The sequence below is a fragment of the Podarcis tiliguerta genome (assembly GCF_965153285.1).
Source record: "Podarcis tiliguerta genome assembly, chromosome: Z".
In the NCBI taxonomy this organism is placed as follows: Eukaryota; Metazoa; Chordata; class Lepidosauria; order Squamata; family Lacertidae; genus Podarcis; species Podarcis tiliguerta.
In genome coordinates, this window is record NC_139553.1 from 2,583,059 (window position 1) to 2,606,228 (window position 23,170).

General features: G+C 47.2%; 1 protein-coding gene across 10 annotated transcripts in view; it reads right to left on the minus strand.

The window, feature by feature from the left end:
• The window catches only part of DAB2IP (DAB2 interacting protein), a 312,170-nt gene that overhangs the window by 198,544 nt on the left and 90,456 nt on the right, over positions 1–23,170 (minus strand). For all 10 annotated transcript variants that reach the window (XM_083422907.1, XM_083422915.1, XM_083422919.1 and 7 more), the window contains exon 2: positions 21,268–21,371. In XM_083422907.1, coding sequence (XP_083279033.1) covers positions 21,268–21,371 — 104 coding nt within the window. The remainder of the gene's footprint in view (positions 1–21,267; positions 21,372–23,170) is intronic.

Here is a 23,170-nt window from a genome sequence, read left to right on the forward strand (position 1 = left end):
ATTTTTATAAAAGAATGGAAATGGTTTATTGAATATCTACAAATAAACAGATAATAACATTGGCAGGATTATTGTAATAACCTGCAGTTTTGTAAGAGTACATATTTAAAGTTGATGAATAAATGAGCAAATTAAGTTAATTTGGATATGCAGAAAATATTAAAAATAAATTTAAGGAACGGCAGAAAGAGAGGAAAGGAAGTCAAGTTTTGAAATGTTAAAATGATTATAAAATTATTGAAATGTATAAAATTGAAAATCATAAATGAAATCATTTTTTAAAAAGATTCATAACCAGGGTGTTAATCTCATCTGCTTTCCATAACTATTTCCACTTCTTTAACTAATATGAACACTTAGCACTGATATATAGGGTAAAGGTAAAGGGACCCCTGACTGTTAGGTCCAGTTGCGGACAACTCTGGGGTTGTGGCACTCATCTCGTTTACTGGCCGAGGGAGCCGGTGTACAGCTTCTGGGTCATGTGGCCAGCAGGACTAAGCCGCTTCTGGCGAACCAGAGCAGTGCACGGAAACACCGTTTACCTTTCTGCGCTACCTATTTATCTACTTGCACTTTGACGTGCTTTGGAACTGCTGGGTTGGCAGGAGCAGGAACCGAGCAATGGGAGCTCACCCCGTTGCGGGGATTCGAACTGCCGCCCTTCTGATTGGCAAGTCCTAGGCTCTGTGGTTTAACCTACAGCGTCACCCGCGTCCCGCAGCACTGATATAGTACTTCCCAATTCCTGGTCCTAGTCTGACACTCTAATCTAGCCACTACAGTACACCACACGATACACATGGGGTTGGGGATGATGATACTATTGACCTACCTTGCAAGTTTGGTGTAAGAATTATTAGAATACAGCACCGATATAGCACTTCCCAAATTCATGCAGTATTCTAATAATTCTTACACCAAACTTGCAAGGTAGGTCCATAGTATCATCATCCCCAACCCCATGTGTAATGTGTGGTGTACTGTAGTGGCTGGATTAGAGTGTCAGACTAGGACCAGGAAAACTAGGGTTCACATCCCCCACCCATCCATGAAGCTCACAAGGTGACCTTTGACCTTTCTGTCACTGCCTCTCAACCTAATCTACTGCTCAGGTTTGGTGTTGGGATTAAATCAGGAGGGGAGGGGAGTCATATATACACCGCTTTGAACTCCTTGGAGAGAAGGCGGAATATACATGCAATAAATAATAAATAAAAACCTTATAGCGTAGGGCCTGGCCTTATTTTACTGGGAGGGCGAAGTGGTAGACTGAGGAGAGAGAGATTTATGCAAAACCACCTGCGGAGTTCATGGCAGGTGTGGCTCTTTGGATATGGCTAGACAACTAGCCACTGGCATGACCACTAGCCATGCTGGTTGCAGCTGATGGGAGCTGGAACTCCTGTGGAATTACAGTTCCTCTACCCTTCTCCTTTGCAAAGGTAAGATTTTAAGTTTGTGTGTGTGTGTGTGTGTGTGTGTTTTCTGGTTCACCACTCAGGGCTAGTTTCCCAAAATACCAGCTGGAGCGATAGAACTGGACAGCACCACATCAGAACATTTGTTGAACCAAATGGGAACCATTTAGCTCGGTTTCCATTTGTTCCAGAAAACAGCAAAGAGAGGAATGCATGGGATTTCCACTTGTACTAATCTCTACCATTTGGGGTGGGTGGCTCCCTTGTCTCTGGCAGGAATTAATTGGGCAGCTGCTCCTTGATGCCCTCCCAGCCAAATCCCCTTGATATTGTGTTGTGTTGGGCATTCCCCCCACCCCACCCCACCTGTGTGTGTGTGTCTGTGTGAAGCAACCACAAGAGCTGGTGACAGGTACCTTTGTATGTGTGCATGCATGGCAGCTATAACTGTTCCCCACCCTGGAATGACATGTTATGAATGAACACCTGAGGCATTCTGGGAGGATCATGGCTGCTGCCAAGAAGGGCAGCTGAAATCAACGCCTGCCACCCCATCAAAATGTAAAAAAGAAAAAGACTACTGTCAGTCAGACATCCCCTACCCCAGCCAAAGTTGCATGTAACATAATGAGTGGAACTGAAACAAAGGATTACAGAAACAAGTAGGGATTTTAATAATGAGGTGGAATACAGTGGTACCTTGGGTTAAGAACTTAATTCGTTCTGGAGGTCCGTTCTTAACCTGAAACTGTTCTTAACCTGATGCACCACTTTAGCTGATGGGGCCTCCTGCTGCCACCACCACGTGATTTCTGCTCTCATCCTAAAGCAAAGTTCTTAACCCGAGGTAATATTTCTGGGTTAGCGGAGTCTGTATCCTGAAGCGTCTGTAACCTGAAGCGTCTGTAACCTGAGGTACCACTGTATTGACTAAAGATGGGGGCTCACGTGACAGGGTGGAAAGGAAAGCAGGATCCTTTATGTAAAAAGTATCTCCTGAGAAGGAAACTTTGCCTTACCTTCTCCCTGACACATTTGTGTGTGTGTGTGTGTGTGTGTGTGTGTGTAACAATCACTTGGGCAAATCCCCATTCGTAGCCTGAAGTAGTTCAAACCACAGACAAGTTTCCTGCTTCTACTGCCATGGTCCTGAGCAGTTTGGCCTTTCTGCTGCTCTGCAGCAGAAGGGGACGACAGAGGACGAGATGGTGGGACAGTGTTCTCGAAGCTACCAGCATGAGTCTGACCAAACTGCAGGAGGCAGTGGAAGACAGGAGGGCCTGGCGTGCTCTGGTCCAGGGGGTCACGAAGAGTCGGACATGACTAAACGACAACAACAACAACAAAATGTGCATACATATGCATATATTAATGGGGGGAATGCAGAATGCATTGGCATAGGGATAATGGCTTGAAAAAGTGTGCCAAAATGCATATAAAAATATGCATATTGAGAGTAATCCGTGCAAAAACGCTGATTAATTTTCAAATGGATTTTTAAAAAAGAAATTTCATGCTAGTGTGGCGAACTCAATGTAAGATTGGGAAAAATAAGAAACTGAGAGAAGCCAATATAAGTTTCCCCCCTCCCTACTGCAACTCCATCCTTGCCTCAGCACTTCTCCTTGCCACCCCCCTGCAACAAAAAAGTCCACTATTGCTTTGAGGGGGGCAGTATGGATGACACCTTCCAGACCTGTGATCCTGTGAAGGTGAGGGAAACCAGCCCAAAGTTCCTTTGTTAAGGTTATGGTCTTAGTAGGCCATTTACATTTCCCTGTTGCCATAAAGGCAAATTGGGTTCCCACCCTCACCCAGTTGGAGGCAACATCATCTTGTAAATTTAGAAGATCAATAGCCAGAATGCTGTTCATGAGAATATGGCTGAGGCTGGAAGCTGGAGGCTTAGAGACATGCCTTGCTTTGTGCTGGATCCAAAGATGAGTTTGGGAGCTTCCCTGGAAACTTAATGGGCAAACAAGAACGACGGGAGTGTCAGTGCTGTGAGACCCTCCACCCTATGCTCAGGTTGTATGGAAATAAAACCATATGAAGACATGACCTTCATTCCAAGGAAAATGAACCTGGGTAAGCGCAGGCACGCCAGTTCCAAGGGCTCTATGTTTAAACAAAAACGTGTATATACTCAAACCACCCTTTGGAACCATCCCTAGTCTTCCAGAGCCTGCATATGTCATGAGCCTTGCATCCCCAAGCAAGGTGGAGAACTTAAAAGCTATTTTTGCACTGGGAAAAGCTAGTGCAAAAAGAGCTTTTAAGCTTTCTGCCTTGCTTGCAGTTTAATGTGAAAATCATCATCATCAGAGGCCTTCTTTGTGTGCCCCTTCCATGGGTAGCAACGCAAGAATGGGCCTTTTCTGCAGTGGCCCCCCATTTGTGGAATGTTTTCCCCAGGGAGGCTCACCTGGCACCTTCATTAAATATTTTTGGTAGAGATGCAGGAGAAGGCCTTCTTGGTGGCTGCTCCCAGCCTCTGGAACCTCCTCCCTAGAGACTGGTTCCCACCTTGTTGTCTTTCCACCAGCAAGTGTTCCCACAGGCTTTGGGAAACTGACTGCTTTTAAGGAAAGGGCTGGTGCTGAACTGTTTTTCGTCTAAATATTTAAATGGTCTTATAGATTTTAAATATGTCTATAGTTTTATTTCTTTCAATGTTTGATTGTTTTTTAATTATTGTTTTTGGTGTGTGTTTGGTTCTTTTGGCCCCTGAGGCCTAAGAACCCAAGAGGAGACCTCTGGCCAGGTCACAGCAAAGGTGTGTCTTGCCCAGCAACCTCTTCTCCCAGCTGCTCAGAGGGTCTGTTGTGGGTCTCCCGCTGGATTGGGTACCAGCAGAGGGAAGGTCTTAGGCCCTGAGCGAGATGAATAAGACAAGAGGACGACGGACTGCTGGCTCTGGTCAAGGGCCACTGCCCAGCATTGCAAAAGAGATTCCAGTGCCTTCCTGACATCGTTTTGTCAAATTACCCATGACACTGCCACTGACATTATCAACAGTGGCCACCAGGAGAAAGCGATGCCAGACACACACTCCGCCTGCCTGCTGCTGAACGGTTTCTCTCTCTCTCTCTCTCTCTCTCTCTCTCTCTCTCTCTCTCTCCCCAGAGCACGCTGAACTGGAGGAAAAAAGCCCAGCACAGCGGAGAAACTGAATCTGTCACCATGGCAACCCAAGTTGGAAAGAGTAGACAGAAATCAATGTCACCTCAGCGCAAGGAGGCGTGGCAAGGCAGAGAGATGGAGAGATGTGGCTGGAAGCGCAAAAAGGAAAAAAAAGGCTGGCCCTGAGTCCAGCAATGTGCCAATGCCCTAGACAGCAGAGCAGAGCTAGGATGGATTGAGACAGGTGCATGCATGCAGCCTCTCAAGAGAAGTTGGGGAGAGGTGCCAAAAAGGAGAGCCCACATGCTCAGGGGACAGGAACAGCTGCCCTATGCAGAAAGAATGAATTAAGGACTTAAGAAGAAGCTGTCCTGTATCAGGCCAGTGGCCCGTCCAGCCCAGCCCAGCATCTTGTTCTCACAGTAGCCGACCCGACGCCCCCATGGTGAACCAGCAAGCAGGACTCTCCTGTGGGGATAATTCACCAAAATTGAGTGTTAGAGGAGATTCTGGACATACCAATGGAAGGACTTCTTCACTAAGCAAATATTTTTAAACCATGGGATTTGCTGTCACCAGGTGCATGGTGACCAGCTACTAACTGAGGTTCCTTAGACGGAATCATGGAGGGGAAATGGGTCACAAAGGCTGCTTGGAATCTATATTTGGACACCAGCCACTGAGTAGCAAGAGCAAAAGAGGGCTGTTGTTCCATGCCTAGGCATGTCCTGGTTTTCGGGTGTAAAAACGGCATTGGGGGGAAATGTCAGGGAAATCCAGGTGTATGGCAAAAGCAGCTCAAAAAGCTTAAAATCACTATTTTTGGGTTGTTGTTGTTGAGTTGTTTAGTCGTGTCCGACTCTTCGTGGCCCCCTGGACCAGATAATGCCAGGCACTCCTGTCTTCCACTGCCTCCCGCAGTTTGGTCAGACTCATGTTTGTAGCTTCGAGAACACTGTCCCACCATCTCGTCCTCTGTCGTCCCCTTCTCCTTGTGCCCTCCATCTTTCCCAACATCAGGGTCTTTTCCAGGGAGTCTTCTCTTCTCATGAGGTGGCCAAAGTCTTGGAGCCTCAGCTTCAGGATCTGTCCTTCCAGCGAGCACTCAGGGCTGATATCCTTCAGAATGGAGAGGTCTGATCTTCTTGCAGTCCATGGGACTCTCAAGAGTCTCCTCCAGCACCAGAATTCAAAAGCATCAATTCTTCGGTGATCAGCCTTCTTTGTGGTCCAGCTCTCATTCCATGCATCACCAAGAAAGTAACATCTCTCACTGCCTCCATTTCTTCCCCTTCTATTTGCCAGGACATGATGGATCCACTGGCCATGATCTTAGTTTTTTTGATGTTGAGCTTCAGACCATATTTTGTGCTCTTCTCTTTCACCCTCATGAAGAGGTTCTTTAATTCCTCCTCACTTTCTGCCATCAAGGTTGTGTCATCTGCATATCTGAGGTTGTTGATATTTCTTCTGGGAATCTTAATTCTGTTTCGGGATTTTTCAGTTTAGGTGTCCCTTAAAAAGCTCAACAATTTTGCGGGTGTCAGGAATTTTGTTTTTTTGAAGTAAGGCAACCATATCCCTTGTCTGTCATATGGGTCTAGAGTGCAGTTCTCTAGACAGCAATATTTAAACAGTCTCCTGGCAGGTTGTCATATTAAATCCAGTCCGATGTGCAGATCGCCTAGCCAGCCTTCACTGAAAGGTGCTGAGGAAATGTCAAGCGCTATTACTGCAATTATGATTCCACACACACTGATCAAAACGGGTAAAATGAGGATTAATATTCCCTATTAGGTTTCCTTACAGCCTTGCTTTTGAACTGTCTTTCCCTGTGGGCTCTAGGAAATGAGAGATAATTTAATATTTCTGGCATGGCAGCATGGGGTGGAGTGGGGACGGCAGGGAGCGGTGCTCTCTGGAGTGTGAGGATGCTTCTTAAGCTCTCCCCAAGGAGGCTCCCAGGCCCAGGGCCAGCCCTACAATGAGGCAAAGTGAGGCACCTGCCTCATTCAGGAGATGTTGAAGTGCAGGGGGTGGCCAGAGCTGTGTGTGCCATGTGGCCTGCCCTGTACCTATGCCAGGCTGCTGCCCTCAAGTGCAGTGGAAGATGTTTCACCAGTACTGGGGTAATATTCAACTACCAGTGTTGAATCTTGTCCTTTGCCTCAGGTAGCAAAATGTCTTGAGCCGGCGATGCCAAGGCCCTCCCTGAAATTGTGCCTGAATACAAAGCAGCATTTGGGAGTGTGAGGTGAAGAGATTTATCAGGTCAGGAACATCACAGATTCTGAGACTTCAGGGTCCAAATCTTGCCGGGTCTTCTCCCAGCAAGGTCACAGGAGCAGGCCCTAGAGGTGGAAACTAGAGTCTGCCTTTCCTTAGAAACCCGCCTGCCTCCAATCCAGGGTGCAGCACAGAAGAATAGCAAGGGAGGTAAAAATGAATTCAGTTCACATTAAAGGGGAAACCTACCAAATTTGCACTTTCTGAAAACAATACATGAACTGAAACATAGCTGTCATTTGAAACTTGCGCTTCCCTGAATTTTACAATGCAATGCAATTCCCCAGCCAAGCATTGTTGCATTTTTGTAAATAATGGCTTCCCCAAGATCTTTCAAAAATTTATTAGCATAACTCTCATTTTCTCATTCTTAAGAGGTTCTTATATGCACTCTGCTGTGCTGAGAATCTCCTGATTTGATCATCAGATTTGTCTGCATTTATTAGTATTATTAGTATCATCATCATCATCATCATCATCAATTTATTACATGCCTTCACCCTAATGGCCCAGCTCTGGTTGCAGCATAAAAACACATTAGAAACAGTTTTGAACAAGTTGCGGTTATACAAAAATGCATCACATTTGGGGGGGGGGGATTGCTTTGCAAAATTATGTACGTTGGGCAAAAATGCATTTTTAAAAATGGATACATTGGAAGAAATTCCTACCAAGATGCTGCTGGAGAACAGACTTTAAGCATGGAAAAATGAGAAACTACATTTGACCGGTTCACCCGTCACTAGGGAGACAACCGGACATGCAGCCCAAAGTATCCAAAAGAGCATTTTCCTAATTTGCACTGTGCATCTAAAAGGCCCTTTCCTTTCTATAAATGGAAGGTGAGATTATGTCTCTGCTCTTCCCGTTTCCTAACACGGCAGCCCAGATGAGAAATAGAGCAGAAAAAAAGGGTGGAGGAGAATCAAATCCTTCCTTCATGCCTCTGCTTGCAACATAAGCTGGCCCTGCCAATAAAATCCACTCCACTGTCATTTTCTCCTTCCACGCAGGACTCTTCTCGACAGCCAGAAGCCCCAGTGACAAGATCTTGGGGGGAGGGTGAAAAGAAAAAGATCCATAACTCTGCCGTGCCCCATCCATTCAGCAAAAACAGGTCACCGCTCCGAGTGCTGTAGGCTGTCATTGCAGTCTCCAGCCCAAAGTACATGATGAACCCAGAGAGGGTTCCCACAGCACAGTCCAGTGTTCAAATCTGTCAAGCTCAAATCTCTGCAACCACACGCCAGCTGATGGCAGCTGCTGCATGCTGGGAAATGGCTGTCAAAATTGGTGAAAATTGAAAAGCCACACAGCTGGGCGAATATGAAACCACAGCTCTAAGCTCTGGGATAAACTTCCCCCGCTATGGAAATTCCACATAGCAATCAATATTTATCCCAGGCCAACTAGGTGGCTCAAGTTTTGCACTAGCTTGCGGAGGGATCATAATTTAGTTCCAGAATATCTGTTTGGTGAGGGACGCGGGTGGCGCTGTGGGTTAAAGCCTCTGCGCCTAGGACTTGCTGATCGCATGGTCGGCGGTTTGAATCCCCGCAGCGGGGTGAGCTCCCGTCTTTTGGTCCCAGCTCCTGCCCACCTAGCAGTTCGAAAGCACCCCCGGGTGCAAGTAGATAAATAGGGACCGCTTACCAGCAGGAAGGTAAACGGCGTTCCGTGTGCTGCGCTGGCTCGCCAGATGCAGCTTGTCATGCTGGCCACGTGACCCGGAAGTGTCTCCGGACAGCGCTGGCCCCCGGCCTATAGAGTGAGATGAGCGCACAACCCTAGAGTCTGGCAAGACTGGCCCATACGGGCAGGGGTACTTTTACCTTTACCTTTATCTGTTTGGTGTGCAGAAGGTCCTAGGGACCACCCCCTGGACCCTCACCCAAAAGGTCCAAGTGGAAGAAGACCTTTCTCTCCGCAGCAGGTAATTCAGAACAGCCAACACTGGGTTATAGGGAAAACTGAAAGCATATTTGTTTAGACAAGCTTTTGCTTACATTTTAGGGAATTTTTTTTTTTTAGACCACACTGCTCAGTTTCTGCTTTATATTTTATTGCCATTTTACTGTGTTACTTTGAAATTCTAATTAATTATATCTTATGGTACTTTCATGTCTGTTTTCATTGCGGGTTTTTTGCATGTTCTTTTCATATAGTATGTCCATTCATATAGGCAGTGTTTTTTTTTTCTAAAAAAATGTTTAGGGGTACTCTCATTTCCCTAGTCATATTGAAATACTGCCCCGCAGTGAGGCCAAACTTAGATTCACAAAATGTTTAGGGGTATGTGTACCCCTGCATTCTCCCAGGAAAAAATCACTGCATCGAAAGCACGTCAAAGTGCAAGTAGATAAATAGGTACCGCTCCAGCGGGAAGGTAAACGGCGTTTCCGTGTGCTGCTCTGGTTCACCAGAAGAGGCTTAGTCATGCTGGCCACATGACCTGGAAACTGTACGCCGGCTCCCTCAGCCAGTAAAGCGAGATGAGTGCCGCAACCCCAGAGTCGGCCACGACTGCACCTAATGGTCAGGGGTCCCTTTACCTTTAACATGGGGATTAGCAGCTAATAAAAGTTTGGGTTCTCTTTTGTTCGGGGCTTCCATCTTGTTCCACCTTGTGGCAGGTGGGAGTCCTGTTGCGACAGTCTTCAATAAAGACCAAGCCTACTGGCTGCTGTTTTGCTCTGGTATTCCTGGCTGGTGTCCTTGTTTTTTGTCCAAGGGAGCCCTCAGAATTCTCCGTTATAAGAATGTAAGAAGAGTTCTGAGGCCGGAACAGGCCAATGGCTCATCCAGCCCAGAATCCTGTTCTCACAGTGGCCATCCTGGTGCCCCAACTGGGAAACCCGCAAGCAGCACCTGAGCGAAAGAGCACTCTCCCCTCCTGGGGTATTCAGAAGCAGCAGATCTACGCACCTGTGGCTACCTTGCGAAAAGGTGACGCCACCAGCCTCACCACTTTCACCAAAAAAAAGCACCACTACTCCTTTCCCCTTCATGTAGCAGTGACTGAACCCACTGATAAATCCTCCCCAAACCATTTGCATATAATTTCTTGCTGGCATCAAGACTCGTTATCTAAATCCAGTTGCCGTTGACAGTTTAATGATAATCGCTTTCTGTTTATGTATCATTGAGGATAATGTTCCTATTCTCCTTAAAATTCAACCCCCACTTCTTCCCCTTCTTTTGCAGCCAGGGCGGGGGAAGGGAGTCATCCACAGACCAAAATTATAGTAATTTCCTCTTCTGGTTTGAGTGGTTTAGTAAACAATTAGGTTTCAATTAAAGATTGGGTGCTCCTGCTGGGGTTGGGGTTGGGGTGCGGAGAGGCAGCGCCAGCTGACACATGGTTCCAGCTCTCCTTGCGAGCCACATGAGGCAGATGCTGCCCATCCAGGCAAACCTGGCTATTAAAACATAATTTACTTGAGTGTGTTTTGTTTGCAGGTGGGGGTGGGGACAGTGACTTGAGATGAAGAGGCAAAAATTTGTCTACGTTATGTGATGATAAAATTGCTTTAAAAGCCACCTCTTAATATGTCATGTGAGTTGGGACCACCATAGCTAGATAGGTAGATTCAGGGGGGGGATAAATATAAAAAGCAGAGACATCACCTTGCCGACAAAGGTCCGTATAGTTAAAGCTATGGTTTTCCCAGTAGTGATGTATGGAAGTGAGAGCTGGACCATAAAGAAGGCTGATCACTGAAGAATGGATGCTTTTGAATTCTGGTGCTGGTGGAAACTCTTGAGAGTCCCATGGACTGCAAGAAGATCAGACCTCTCCATTCTGAAGGATATCAGCCCTGAGTGCTCACTGGAAGGACAGACCCTGAAGCTGAGGCTCCAGTACTTTGGCCACCTCATGAGAAGAGAAGACTCCCTGGAAAAGACCCTGATGTTGGGAAAGATGGAGGGCACAAGGAGAAGGGGACGACGGAGGATGAGATGGTTGGACAGTGTTCTTGAAGCTACCAGTATGAGTTTGACCAAACTGCGGGAGGCAGTGGAAGACACGAGTGCCTGGTGTGCTCTGGTCCATGGGGTCACAAAGAGTCGGACACGACTAAACAACAACAACCAATATAGAGCAGAGCAGAGCAGTATCTCATGGAAAGGTCTTCTCCAGGAGCCATCCCAGAAAAACTAATTTTGGGGAGCAAAGGGGAGGTGGCTTATGAGTGAAATTGGGGGGAAGAGAGGAGGGAAAGGAAAAAATGCCTCAGTGGCTGGAAGGTAACTTGGATTCACTTTGTGTATAAAGATAGTCAAGAAGAATCTAAGGTGTGTGTATATGCGCTGCCATTGGAGATCATCAGTTCAGTTCCCGGTGTCTCTGGCTAGAAGGATTGGTTAGGAGTTGATGGGAGGTGGGTGCCAGCCAGAGTAGGTAACAGTGGTGTGGGGATAAATTTTAAAGTGCAGAAGTTCGTCATTATGGTGTTATAAGAATTTTAAGGTCTTAAAGGTAAAGGTAAAGGGACCCCTGACCATTAGGTCCAGTTGTGGAGGACTCGGAGGTTGCGGCGCTCATCTCGTTTACTGGCCAAGGGAGCCTGCGTACAGCTTCTGGGTCATGTGGCCAGCAGAACTAAGCCGCTTCTGGTGAACCAGAGCAGCGCACGGATACGCCGTTTACCTTCCCGCTGGAGCGGTACCTATTTATCTACTTGCACTTTGACGTGCTTTTGAGCTGCTAGGTTGGCAGCAGCAGGGACTGAGCAACGGGAGCTCACCCTGTCGTGGTGATTCGAACCATCACCCTTCTGATCGGCAAGTCCTAGGCTATGTGGTTTAACCCACAGCGCCACCGCATCCCAACAGGAGGCAATGATGGCCACCAATTTGGAGAGCCTTGATGGAGGTTTGGACAAATCCATGGAGGAGGAGGTGATGAGCCACAGCAACTGCGCTGTGCCTCCGTGGTCAAGAGGCAGCGAGGCTTCTGAATACCAGATGCAGGAAAACACAGGAGAGGAGAGGGGGCCACTAGGGGGCGCATCAGAAGATGGCTGACAATAACATCTCTCCGACCCACACGAGGTAATTTGGAGGCTATGATGGGAGTAATTAGCCTCCCTACCCCCCCCCCCCAGGATGGTGGGGGGGGGGAACTGCCTTTGCCTGCTGTGCCCTATACCCCCCCCCGAATTTGTGGGGATGGGGGCACTAGGCACAAAGCCCTCCTGTGGGATTTCGGCGCTCCTGGACACCGTCCCTGATCCGCGCCAATAGCTGCAAGAACTTCAAAAGAAACAATTTGGATAAAGGAATACACATATTTCAAGGAAGGAGGGGGAGTAAAGACTGTTAACAGAAGAGATCTCTGATAAAACGAGTTGGAGGAACAAGAATAAATCATGAGAAGATATGCCAAGACTCTGTATGGCAAATGACTGATGGGGGAGGGGAAAAAAAACTTTCCTTTCTTTCCTTATGTGATTAAACAAGAATCCCCTCCCCTCACAAGTCAGAAATGTCATTTTAAGGACTTAAGCTATGGATTTAAGGCTGTGTGGAGATAAACTTTCGAACCAAAGCATGTTTTAAGAAGAGCGTGGAATGTATAAGAGCTTTGGAATGACGCAGTTAAAAATGCCGTCGCCATATTGGGAAGTTCTGTCGGAGGTCTTGAGTCTGGGAGGAGAAATAGAGAAATAGAGCTGTTTTTATATTGTGGGTGAAACTCCTCAGAGGGACTTAAGAGCGACAGTTTTGCGAGATTAATGATGGAAAGAGCGATGTTATCTATGAAGGCGATGATATATGGAAACCATCTTGATTGGAGGATTGGAAGAACAGAAAAATTCACACAGGATTATTATTGGTGTTTATCGGCTTAAGGAGACTATCAGAAGAGATCATAAAGAAAAAAGAGAAAATATATGAACAAGATGTGATGTGGAAACAGCAAGACAAGACTGGATAGAATTATGAACTCTGTTTGGACTGATTTGGACTGATTTGGACATTAACGCAGTAGCAAGAAGATGATCAGAATCCCCCTTCGGATCTTGAAATATGGGTCCCCCCAACAAAATTTAAAATTCGGCTTTGTAATTCGGAATTTATGTGATGTGATTTAATTTGATTAGATTGGCCGGTTAATAAAAATTATTTTATAATAATAATAATACACACGTCAGCTGAAATGAGCCTTTAGCTTCAACTGGAAATGCAAACAATCTTGCAAACAAGGGCTGCCCAGTTAAACTGCTAGCATGAAATAAGAACAAAGAAAAGGAAAAAAGTATCTGCATGGTTTTCTCCACCTCCTTCTCTGAGCGAATCTGTCACAAATAAACTTGAAAGTCTCATTGTCACCTCATTCACGTGCCAGACCAGGGGAGCAGTTCTGCTCACTACCCTGGTCCTCACTACTCTTGCTCTGCAAACACAGCTGAAGTCGTGTTCCCCTCCACATCACTGCTGGTCAATACTATCGGATGAGATAGAGATGTGGTTCGCCCTGGAAGAAGGCAGCTTGATGTAATCTTATCTTTGGGAGTCAATCCATATCTTGGCGTTAGAGATTATGACCCGCATGCAGAAGTTTCCAAGTTAATGGATGCCAGGCAAGCTGCATGTTAACATCTGATGGATCAATAGTCTGACTCGGTTTAAGGCAATCCCACTATCCAAAAAGACCTCTGAGCAACGTAAGTGGGTAGGAATTGCCTCCAAATCAGGACCTGTAAAACTCTGCAGAGAAAGCTACAGCCCCCATGAACCTCGGCTTGATAGCCTGAAACCCAAACATATTCATCCTCACATATCTTGCAGAAGTATTGTAAAGCTAAAATAATCTCCAGGTATGCAGACTCTTCTTTTAAGAGAAAAATTCTTCCTGCAGCACATAGTTAAACTATGGAGCTATCTCCCACAGGATGCAGCGATGGCCACCAACCTAGATGGCTTTAGAAGAGGATTAGACAAATTCATGGAGGAGGAGAGGGCTATTGATGGCTACCTCTCTTTCAAATCAGAACCAGTGAAGGCGGTGAAGGTCCTGTGTGAGGGTCTGGAGGCGGTTGGAGGATGGATGGCAGCTAACAGATTGAGGTTGAATAGAATAGAATAGAAATTTATTTGTTCATTGTCCGTATATACACAGTATACACAACAACGAAAATCAAACACCCACCCAAAGACCGGCTTCACATACACATTTGCACGTACCTCCGACACTCTCATCCCATTCAGACATAATCTATAAAACATACATAATCCAGAATATAACATGACCTATTAAAAGCATAACATGACCTAAACCCTATCTCATTCCTTCCTACTCCCTGCTTGCTATTTCTTACAACTGGCCCTGAGATCATTATTTAGTGCAATCAAAGCTCTTGGATAGAAACTATTCAGAAGGCATGTGGTTCGTGTTCTCCTTGTCCTATATCTTCTGCCCGAAGGCAACAGTTCAAAGAAGTTGTGAGCAGGATGGGTGGGATCTCTCAGGATATTGTGTGACTTCTTCAAAGTGCGAGACAAGACAGAAGTACTGTTTTTGGGGGACAGGGGGCAGGCAGGTGTGGGGGACTCCCTGGTCCTGAATGGTGCAACTGTGCCCCTGAAGGACCAGGTGCGCAGCCTGGGAGTCATTTTGGACTCACAGCTGTCCATGGAGGCGCAGGTCAATTCTGTGTCTAGGGCAGCTGTCTACCAGCTCCACTTGGTACGCAGGCTGAGACCCTACCTGCCCGCAGACTGTCTCGCCAGAGTGGTGCATGCTCTGGTTATCTCTCGCTTGGATTACTGCAATGCCCTCTATGTGGAGCTACCTTTGAAGGTGACCCGGAAACTACAACTAATCCAGAATGTGGCAGCTAGACTGGTGGCTGGGAGCAGCCGCCGGGACCACATAACACCGGTCTTGAAAGACCTACACTGGCTCTCAGTACGTTTCTGAGCACAATTCAAAGTGTTGGTGCTGACCTTTAAAGCCCTAAACAGCCTCGGTCCAGTAGACCTGAAGGAGCGTCTCCACCTCCATCGTTCAGCTTGGACACTGAGGTCCAGCTCTGAGGGCCTTCTGGTGGTTCCCTCATTGCAAGAAGCAAAGCTACAGGGAACCAGGCAGAGGGCCTTCTTGGTAGTGGCACCTGCCCTGCGGAATGCCCTCCCATCAGATGTCAAAGAGATAAACAACCACCTGACATTTAGAAGACATCTGAAGGCAGCCCTGTTCAGGGAAGTTTTTAATGTGTGACATTTTGATGTATTTTTAATCTTTGTGGCTGGGGAAGCCCGGCCAGATGGGCAGGGTACAAATAAATCATCATCATCATCATCTTCATCATCATCATCATCATTACTAGCCAGGATGGCTATGTTCTACCCCCACAGACAGAGGCAGGAATGCTTCTGAATACCAGTTTGTGGGAACCACAGGAGAGGAGAACGGTCTAGTGCTCAGGTCCTTCTTGTCAATTTCTCTTTGGGACACCTGGTTGGCCACTGTGAGAACAAGGTGCTGGACTAGGTGGGCCACTGGCCTGATCCAGCAGTGTTTCTTAGGAAGGACAGGCTACAAAATGTCAGTTTTTAAGAGTCAGAGAGCGGTAAAATGTCAACATACCTAGTTGACTAGCCTGAAAAGTCTGATTGAGGTCCACCTCAGCCCTTGAAGGAGGTAGTTTTAGGCCTTTAAAACAGGCCAACTCCAAAACTATGAAGCTCTATTTTCTCCAGATGAGTTCTCCGTTGCCCTGCCCGCGAAAGAATAGCAATTCTATTTAACGATAAATTTTCCCTGTGATTTGCTATTCCCAGCAGGACAGGGGAGCAGAGTGATGATCAATGTCCCTTTCCTCATTAATGAGAGGAGGTTCGCTCCCACCCCCACGAGCCTAATATTTGCCAGAGTCCAGGCTGCTCTAGAGCTTGCACAAATAGCAAAGGCGTCTCCTCTTAAGAGAAGCAGCTCTCTTGAGACTAAAGGGAAATAACAGCTGGACCAAGCCTCCCTTGCCAAAGACAAATGCTGTCTTCTCTTATTAAATCTTCCTCTGGGCAATCCTTTACGGATTATTTCTTCAAGCAGAAGGCCGCAAAAACTCACTGCTGCGGAAAAGAGAAAGGGCCGGGAGGGGCCAAGGAAAGAGGCCTGTTCTGAGGCAGCCTTCGGATTTATTTATTTTTTTATTCCCCTCCCCAAAGCACAGATGAGCCTGAATTAGCATAGAGAACATTCTGGAAAGAGGCCCAATCTGGAACCATCCTCCTTCGCCCTCCTCTTCACCTGATGAGACTGGTTCCTGTTGTGTTGCCCCACCCTTCGAAGTCAGAGCCACGGCTGGTTTGGGAGTGTACAGTGGTACCTCAGGTTACAGGCGCTTCGGGTTACAGACTCCGCTAACCCGGAAATAATACCTCAGGTTAAGAACTTTCCTTCAGGATGAGAACAGGAATTGCACGGTGGCAGGCCCCATTAGCTAAAGTGGTACCTCAGGTTAAGAACAGTTTCAGGTTAAGAACGGACCTCCGGAATGAATTAAGTACTTAACCCGAGGTACCACTGTACTCGAAAGTCAGTAACTACAGCTGATTTGCACTTTCTGAAGCAATATGAGGACCAAGACTTAGCCATTCCTCAAGATCTGCGCTGATCCAAATTTTGCAATGCAGTTCTCTGACCAACTGGTGCTTAAAAAAAAAAAAAGATGGCAATGTGAGGGGAAAGTGTGCATAAGAAGGACAGTCTTAGTGAAAATAAGATATAAATGCATTATATTATGAATATAATATAATGGGGGGGGATGTTTGGGTGAATTGGCAGTCTTACGACTTCTGAAAGCCATTTGACGTGTTTAATAAGCGCAGGAAGTAAGCTTTAAAATGCTCTGCTCATTTCCGCTTCACTGGTTTTCCTGATGGCTACATTTCTACTTGCATGAGGACAAAAAGCAGAAACAAAAGATATTCAACACAGGAGTTGTCTTCTTAGTGGATGGGCTGTTATCTCATGGTATAAGAATTGTGTGTTGTAACAGCGGGTGATCTGTTGCAAGTGTGTCCCCTTTTCAAGAAAAAATAAATAATAAAGTTCACATTCTCTCTGTCTCTGAAAATGGAAAACTTCGTTGCAAAAATGTGCACATTAGTCAAAACTAAGTACAAAAATGTGCTTATTAGGAGAAATTCACCCCAAACTGCTGTGTGAATTTTCAATTTTATTTTATTTTATTTGCAAATGGCTGTAGAAATCTAGAGAACTGAATTTCAGGTTGAGAAAGGGAGAAAAATAAAACTGACAGGTGCTTCCAACCCCTCCTCCTGGGTTTATAAGGGATGGAGGTAGTTATAATCCCAAAAGGCTCTGGAAGGCATCAGTCTGGGGCCAGTGCCCTACACCCTACGCCCTCCGTCCAACTCAGCGTGCCATATGCAATAAAAAAGGAAATCTGAGAGCTGAAGCAATAATTTATATTGACAGAACAGACCCATACACAGAATTATACACCATGACACCTTCTTCCGTCTGCGCCAGTGACACACACTTATCTTGACAAATTCAAAAAAAGCTTGAAATATCTGTGCCTGGTGAAGAGGATGCTCAGGGCAACCATCTAACTGCCGAGCCGGACTTGGATTACCAGAAGCAAGAATCCCCTTGTATGAAGAGTGGATTGTACGGTCGTATAACATCCCTGACCGCCCAGAGCTGTCCTTCACTGGAAACAGGATACTCAAAAACAGGGACAATGGTGCCTGGCTTTGGGAAGGCTCTAGGATGTCAATGAAGGGGATCTATGTCACTGCAGGTGGTGTTGTACTCCCAGGAGCCAGCCTGGTTAGAGAACATGGGAGTTGTAGTCCAAGGACCACAGGTTCCCCGTCCAGGGATCAAAATCCAAGGTGAAAACTGGGGACAGGAAGCAGGCACTTAAGAAAGAGTTGGAAAAGTTTCAGAAAAAAAGCCTCCAGAATGATTGAAGTTATGCAGCGAGTCCCCTGTGGAGAAAGGTTGTTTGGGACTTTTTAGTTGAGAGAAATGGCAAGAGGAGATATGGTGGAAGTTTGTAAGATTATGTCTACCAGCTCCACCTGGTACGCAGGCTGAGACCCTCCCTGCCCACAGATTGTCTCGCCAGAGTGGTGCATGCTCTGGTCATCTCCTGCTTGGACTACTGCAATGCGCTCTACGTGGGGCTACCTTTGAAGGTGACCCGGAAACTGCAATTAATCCACAATGCAGCAGGTAGATTGGTGACTGGGAGTGGCTGCTGGGACCACATAACACCGGTCCTGAGAGTTCTGCATTGGCTCCCAGTACATTTCCGAGCACGATTCAAAGTGTTGGTGCTGACCTTTAAAGCCCTAAACGGCCTCTGTTCAGTATACCTGAAGGAGCGTCTCCACCCCCATCGTTCTGCCCGGACACTGAGGTCCAGCACCGAGGGCCTTCTGGTGGTTCCCTCCCTGCGAGAAGCGAAGTTACAGGGAACTAGGCAGAGGGCCTTCTCGGTAGTGGCGCCCACCCTATGGAACACCCTCCCTTCAGATGTGAAGGAAATAAGCAGTTATCCTATCTTTAAAAGACATCTGAAGGCAGCCCTGTTTAGGGAAGTTTTTAATATTTAATGCTGTACTGTTTTTAACATTTGATTGGGAGCTGCCCAGAGTGGCTGGGGAGACACAGCCAGATGGGCAGGGTATAAATAAATTGTTGTTGTTGTTGTTATGCACGGTAATGGAGAAAATGAATAGAGAAGTTTTCCTTCCTCTGTCATAACACTAGAAGTCGTGGGCATCTGATGAAGCTGAATGTTGGAAGATTCAAGACAAATAAAAGAAAGTCCTATGGAACTCCCTCCCACAGGAGGAAGTGATGGCTATTAACTTGGATAGCTTTAAAAGATCATTAGAGAAATTAACAGAAGAGAAGGCTGTCAATGGCTATTACGTATGATGACCGCAATGCTTCTGAACACTGGTTGCTAGAAACCACAAGAGGGGAGAGTGTTTCTCATGTGCTAGAATCCTGCTTGCTGGTTTCCTACAGGCATCTATTTGGCCACTTTGAGAAGAGGGTCCTGAGCTAGACGGTCCACTGGCCTGATCCAGCAGGGCTCTTCTTACGTTCTTATGAGGTGTCCTCAAAGCATGAAATGCTTGCTCTGAGGCTAAGGCTTTATAGAGCCTGTTGTGCTGGGATTGGCTCTTGGGGAGCAGCTGACTGGTGGATCAGGAAGGCTAGTATTGCAAACAAGGTGGCACCCTTGAGGCAGAGAACTTCAAGCTAAGGAAACAGCTGTGTTAGAACCCAGTGTGCTCTTCCACCTAAGGTTTTTCTCAAGGCTTGTTGGTTGTGCCAGGAAAGGGCCAAAGCCCAGTGGCAGAACACTAGCTTTGCGTTCAGAGGTTCTGTCCTCTCTTGCATCTCCAGGTGAGGTGGGAAAGCACCCTTTTCTGAAAATCTGGAGAGCCACCGTGTCATGAGTCCCAATGAGATGTCAGACCAGGGCGAGGGCTGGGAAGAGTTACCAGTTGACAACCTAGGGGAAGAACCTTAGCAGCTTGAGATGGGTTGAGAACCAAGTCTTGAAAGAGCTACACTGGCTCGCAGTACGTTTCCGAGCACAATTCAAAGTGTTGGTGCTGACCTTTAAAGCTCTAAACGGCCTCAGCCCAGTATACCTGAAGGAGCGTCTCCACCCCCATCGTTCTGCCCGGACGCTGAGGTCCAGCGCTGAGGGCCTTCTGGTGGTTCCCTCACTGTGAGAAGCCAAGTTACAGGGAACCAGGCAAAGGGTCTTCTTGGTAGTGGCACCCACCCTGTGGAAAGCCCTCCCTTCAGATGTCAAAGAGAAGAACAACTACCAGACTTTTAGAAGACTTCTGAAGGCAGCCCTGTTTAGGGAAGCTTTTACTGTTTAATAGACTATTGTATTTTAATATTCTGTTGTAGGCAGCCCAGAGTGGCGGGGGGGGGGGGGTCCGGCCAGATGGGCAGGGTATAAATAATAAGTTGTTGTTGTTGTTGTTGTTGTTGTTGTTGTTGTTGTTGTTGTTGTTGTTGTTTTGTTGTTGTTGTTGTTGTTTTGTTGTTGTTGTTGTTATAGTGTCAGACTGTGACTCAATAGACCAGTATTGAAATCCCCACTCTGACATGGATCTCACTGGGTGCCCGTGGGCCAGCTGCTGCCTCTCAGCCTAACTTACCTTGCAAGGTTGTTGTAGGGTTTACTGTATTTTTCGCTCCATAAGATGCACCCGACCATAAGACGCACCTAGTTTTAGAGGAGGAGAACAAGAAATATTCTCTCCCTCTCTGTGCAGCGCCTCTCCAGCGAAGTGAAGTCAGAACAACAAGAGGGATCGCTGCTTTTGCTGCGCAGCGATCCCTCTTGCTGTTCTGGCTTTTGGGATAGCTGTGCCAAGCCTCTTCAGGGGAGGGGGAGCGTTCCTCCCGCACCGATCCTTCTTGCTCTCCTGGCTTCAGCGATAGCTGCACAGCCTGCATTCGCTCCATAAGACACACACACATTTCCCCTTATTTTTTAGGAGGGGGAAGTACGTCTTATAGAGCGAAAAATATGGTAAACGAGGAGGGTGAGAACCAATCATGGATGCCACCTTGAACTCTTTGGAGAAAAGGGTGGGATATAAATGCAGTAAACAAATGATGACAATAAATAATAAATGAGCCTTGAGTGAAAAAGGGCCCTTGGGGGAAGTTGGGATGAGGCATCAGATTCCAGGGAGGGCAGTGTATCAGCTTGGCACTCTGCTCTGTTCCCTCTCACATCACCCAGACACTATGTGCCCGCTTCACCCCCTGATCCCATGCCAGCCTCACCTCCAGTTCCGGCACCACCCTGGTACTGCCAGAGCCTGCCTTGCAAACAGAGTCCATTTCCCAGTCTGCTTTTGACCCACCACCGATGCCTCCTCCATTGCCCATGTCACAGAGATGCCAGTTCTGGAACAAATAGACAGCTGGCTCTAGCCCTCCAGAAGGATTTCCTGTTTGCTTGCCCAGTCCAACATTCTTGCCATACTGAAGTTGTGCCAGCCCCCTTCCTTTATAAGGGAACTCAAGAGTGTGTGCCACCTGGGGGACCAACATCTTAGCTCACTCAGCTGTGCAGAGCACCTGTTGCACCTTTGATCTTTGCCTATTTGCCACAACAACCATTTGGGCATTGAAAATATTGGAAGAAACCCTGCTGCGAGTTTTGAGTTCATCCTGCAGTGAGATCCAGGACATTCTGCCAGGCAGTAACACCAATGATGGTCTGCAGCTCCTAGTTTGTTTTGTTCCTCTAAAAAGTTTCCAGACTGAGACCCCTCATGTGAATACGAACAAGAGCTTACAAACGAGCCACATTACTGTAGAGTTGGAGAGAACCCCAACTTCTGGCAAGGAATCACAGCTTGGGCTGGGAAACAGACAGACAGAGACAAGGGGACTTACCGTGACACGAAACGGCGTCGTGGCAGCCGGCTCCATGCTGGGGTTCTTCTCTGCCCCCCCACTGGGCAGACCACGCCGCTGCCCTGTCCTCTCTGGTGGGGACTCTGTGAAAAGCAGAGAAAAGGAGAATGAGGAGGACCACACCAGAAAGAGGAGCTGCGTGTGAGCATGCAAGAATCACAAGAACGGCACAAGAATGCTATAGGTGGGCTATGCCACAGGTAGTGGGTCCCCGTGGGAAAAGCCACTTGGAAGTTTGTCTCTCTCCGCCCGTCACTCGAGGATGTTTTGTTTTGCTGACAACTTCCCATGCAAACAGAGTTTAAAGTCAAGAGACCTTCCAAGTGCATTTCGTAATTGCTAGGTGACTTTGTTGCTCAGTTCAATCTTTTTACATGGTATTTTATGCTTTGTGGTACTTCTTACATAAAGGACACAAGAAGCGCCTGCAAGTGAAATGTGAAATCAAATGGGAACATGAGATAGGGAACACATAGCAACAGGGCCTTATTTGTAACAGAGCCATTCAGACGGGGTTTGAAAAAGTGTCACAAGGAAACATAGATTAAAAACCAACCTCTTGATTTCACACAGAATTTGAATAAAATTGATGCAGTTTTCGAAGATGCAACCTGCCATCTTGATTTTAGCTAGATGGGCCAATGGACTATCTCAATGTAAGGCCAGTCCCTGTGCTCCTAATGAGGAACAATAATGGGCTGCAATGGAGAGAAAGGAGTAGGGCAAGGTAAAATACAACTCGCATCAACCCTGACTGACCACTGGCTGTGCTGGCCTCCCATCCCTGGGACCCCATGGGTGCACGTGAAGTGGGTTGTCTGCATCAAGGCTCATAAGTCAGCTAAGGCAAGTGTCGACTGTGAAGCGAGCCAGACCCAAGGAAAAGCACCTGCAAGCTCAGAGAGAATTCAGGCTCTTGAACGAACAAGTACCCTTCAGTTTCCAAGACAATCAATATGCAAAAGGCGGAGAGAGAGGAAGGGAGGGAGGGAAGGAGACAGTCAGAAGGCATTACTAATCACTGCACTTAGCCAAACATTCAAGAACATCATTCAAGTACAATATTTCACCAACGGGCGTGCCTGATCACAAATATTACGACATTGCAACGACCCACAGCTCACCGTCAAGAGAACTAGGCTCGCTTCTGCAGTGCGGGGTGGGTATGGGTGTTTAAAGCACACAAGACCTTGCTTTGTGGAGGAGCGTGAGGGTAAATAGGCACCTTGGGGAACAGAATCAGGTTCTTGACACAAGAGGTGCAAAGCTCACATAGAGCCAGATATGAGAAATTCCATGTATAACTCCATAACTTAGTTGTGGGGTTCCCTTCCTGCAGAGGTGCGTCTGGCTTCTTCATTGTGCAGCTCTTAGGTAAAGGTAAAGGGACCCCTGACCGTTAGGTCCAGTCGTGGCCAACTCTGGGGTTGTGGCGCTCATCTCGCTTTACGGGCCGAGGGAGCCGGCGTACAGCTTCCGGGTCATGTGGCCAGCATGACTAAGCCGCTCCTGGCGAACCAGAGCAGCGCACGGAAACGCCGTTTACCTTCCCGCCTGAGCGGTACCTATTTATCTACTTGCACTCTGATGTGCTTTGAACTGCTAGGTTGGCAGGAGCTGGGACCAAGCAACAGGAGCTCACCCCGTCGCGGGGATTCAAACCGCCGACCTTCTGATCGGCAAGTCCTAGGCTCTGTGGTTTAACCCACAGCGCCACCCGCATGCAGCTTTTGGAAAATGCTAAAGACAGGCCTCTTTGCCTTGGCCTTTGGCACCTGAAATTCTCAGGTTTGCAATGCAGGAATCTCAGCTAAAGCACTGGCGGAGGAAGAAGGGGGCGGGGGAGCGCACCACCCCCGGCAGCGCGATCCTCCTGGGGTTT